Genomic DNA, 954 nt, shown 5'->3' on the forward strand with positions numbered 1-954 from the left:
CCCACCCCCGCGCCGCCGCGGATGGTGATGGTGGATCGTGGATTGTGTACAATCCCCCCAGGGCTCGTTCCCCCCGCTCGCCTCTCTCTTCAATCCCGCGCCCCTTTACTTCAAAACTTTGTCGAGGTGCGGGCGGCGCCCGATATCCTTTGAAGTGCACCGCGGGGCAGTGCATCGCGCCGCCGTCTGCTGGAGGTCCTGGAGGTCCTGGAGGTCTGCTCTCCGCCGCGCTGCTCGTCGCGCTCCCGCCCCGAACACAAACAGCCAACAATAACAGTCTCCGCGGCGCTCCCTTTGTTTTATTTTTCTTCCAGGGGGCGGTGGTGCGGGGTGCTAGAAACTGCTGGCTGCTGCTGCTGCTGCTGCTGCTGCTCGTGCTGCTTGGCTGTGTGCGGGACCCGGACACCAGCGCGACGACTCCAGGTCGGCGACGAGGAGCTGCGCTCAGGAGGACACCTCCCCGTCGAGGACGTGACGGACTCTGGACGGTGAACATGGCCCTCGGTCTCGGGTGGGCAGGAACAGGAAGTCCCCGGCGGCGCCGGCGGCGGTCAGCACCATCAGGACACGCGCCGGCGAGCTGGGAGCGGCTGGTGAGTCTGTGCTAAATTTTTTAAAGAAATAATTAAACGCAGACAATTGTCGTTAAGTGACGCCGGCAAACGGAATTAGGAGAAGGAATGATGAACGTACGCAAGGCGATCGTGTATGCCGCGTGTTGCCCCAACCCCCTCTTTTTCGGCCCCAAGAGTAAACGGTTCAAGCGGGCGAGGAAGAAGAAACGGAGTGTGAGGGCACCGAGGGCACAAGGGAAGGCGTAGCTGCTGGGCTCGCAGCGTGCAGGCTGCAGACTGCTTTCTCTGCAGCTTTTAGCGCGGATATAATCAACCTCGAGGGAGATTTGGTCATCTCGGTAGGCTAATGAGGACCCCGCCCCACCACGCCCCACCCCAC

The 954-nt window shown here is 61.9% G+C and overlaps 1 protein-coding gene across 1 annotated transcript in view; it reads left to right on the plus strand.

Annotated features, from left to right (window-relative positions):
* The first annotated feature begins 328 nt into the window (after positions 1-328).
* Positions 329-954, plus strand: part of LOC127748826 (uncharacterized) — a 69862-nt gene continuing 69236 nt past the window's right edge. The window contains exon 1 of the mRNA XM_052263843.1: positions 329-593. Within this exon, the coding sequence (XP_052119803.1) occupies positions 495-593 (99 nt within the window). The 5' untranslated portion in view covers positions 329-494. The remainder of the gene's footprint in view (positions 594-954) is intronic.

The sequence above is a fragment of the Frankliniella occidentalis genome, unplaced genomic scaffold, assembly GCF_000697945.3.
Source record: "Frankliniella occidentalis isolate FOCC.00 unplaced genomic scaffold, Focc_3.1 Scaffold14, whole genome shotgun sequence".
Lineage (NCBI taxonomy): Eukaryota > Metazoa > Arthropoda > Insecta > Thysanoptera > Thripidae > Frankliniella > Frankliniella occidentalis.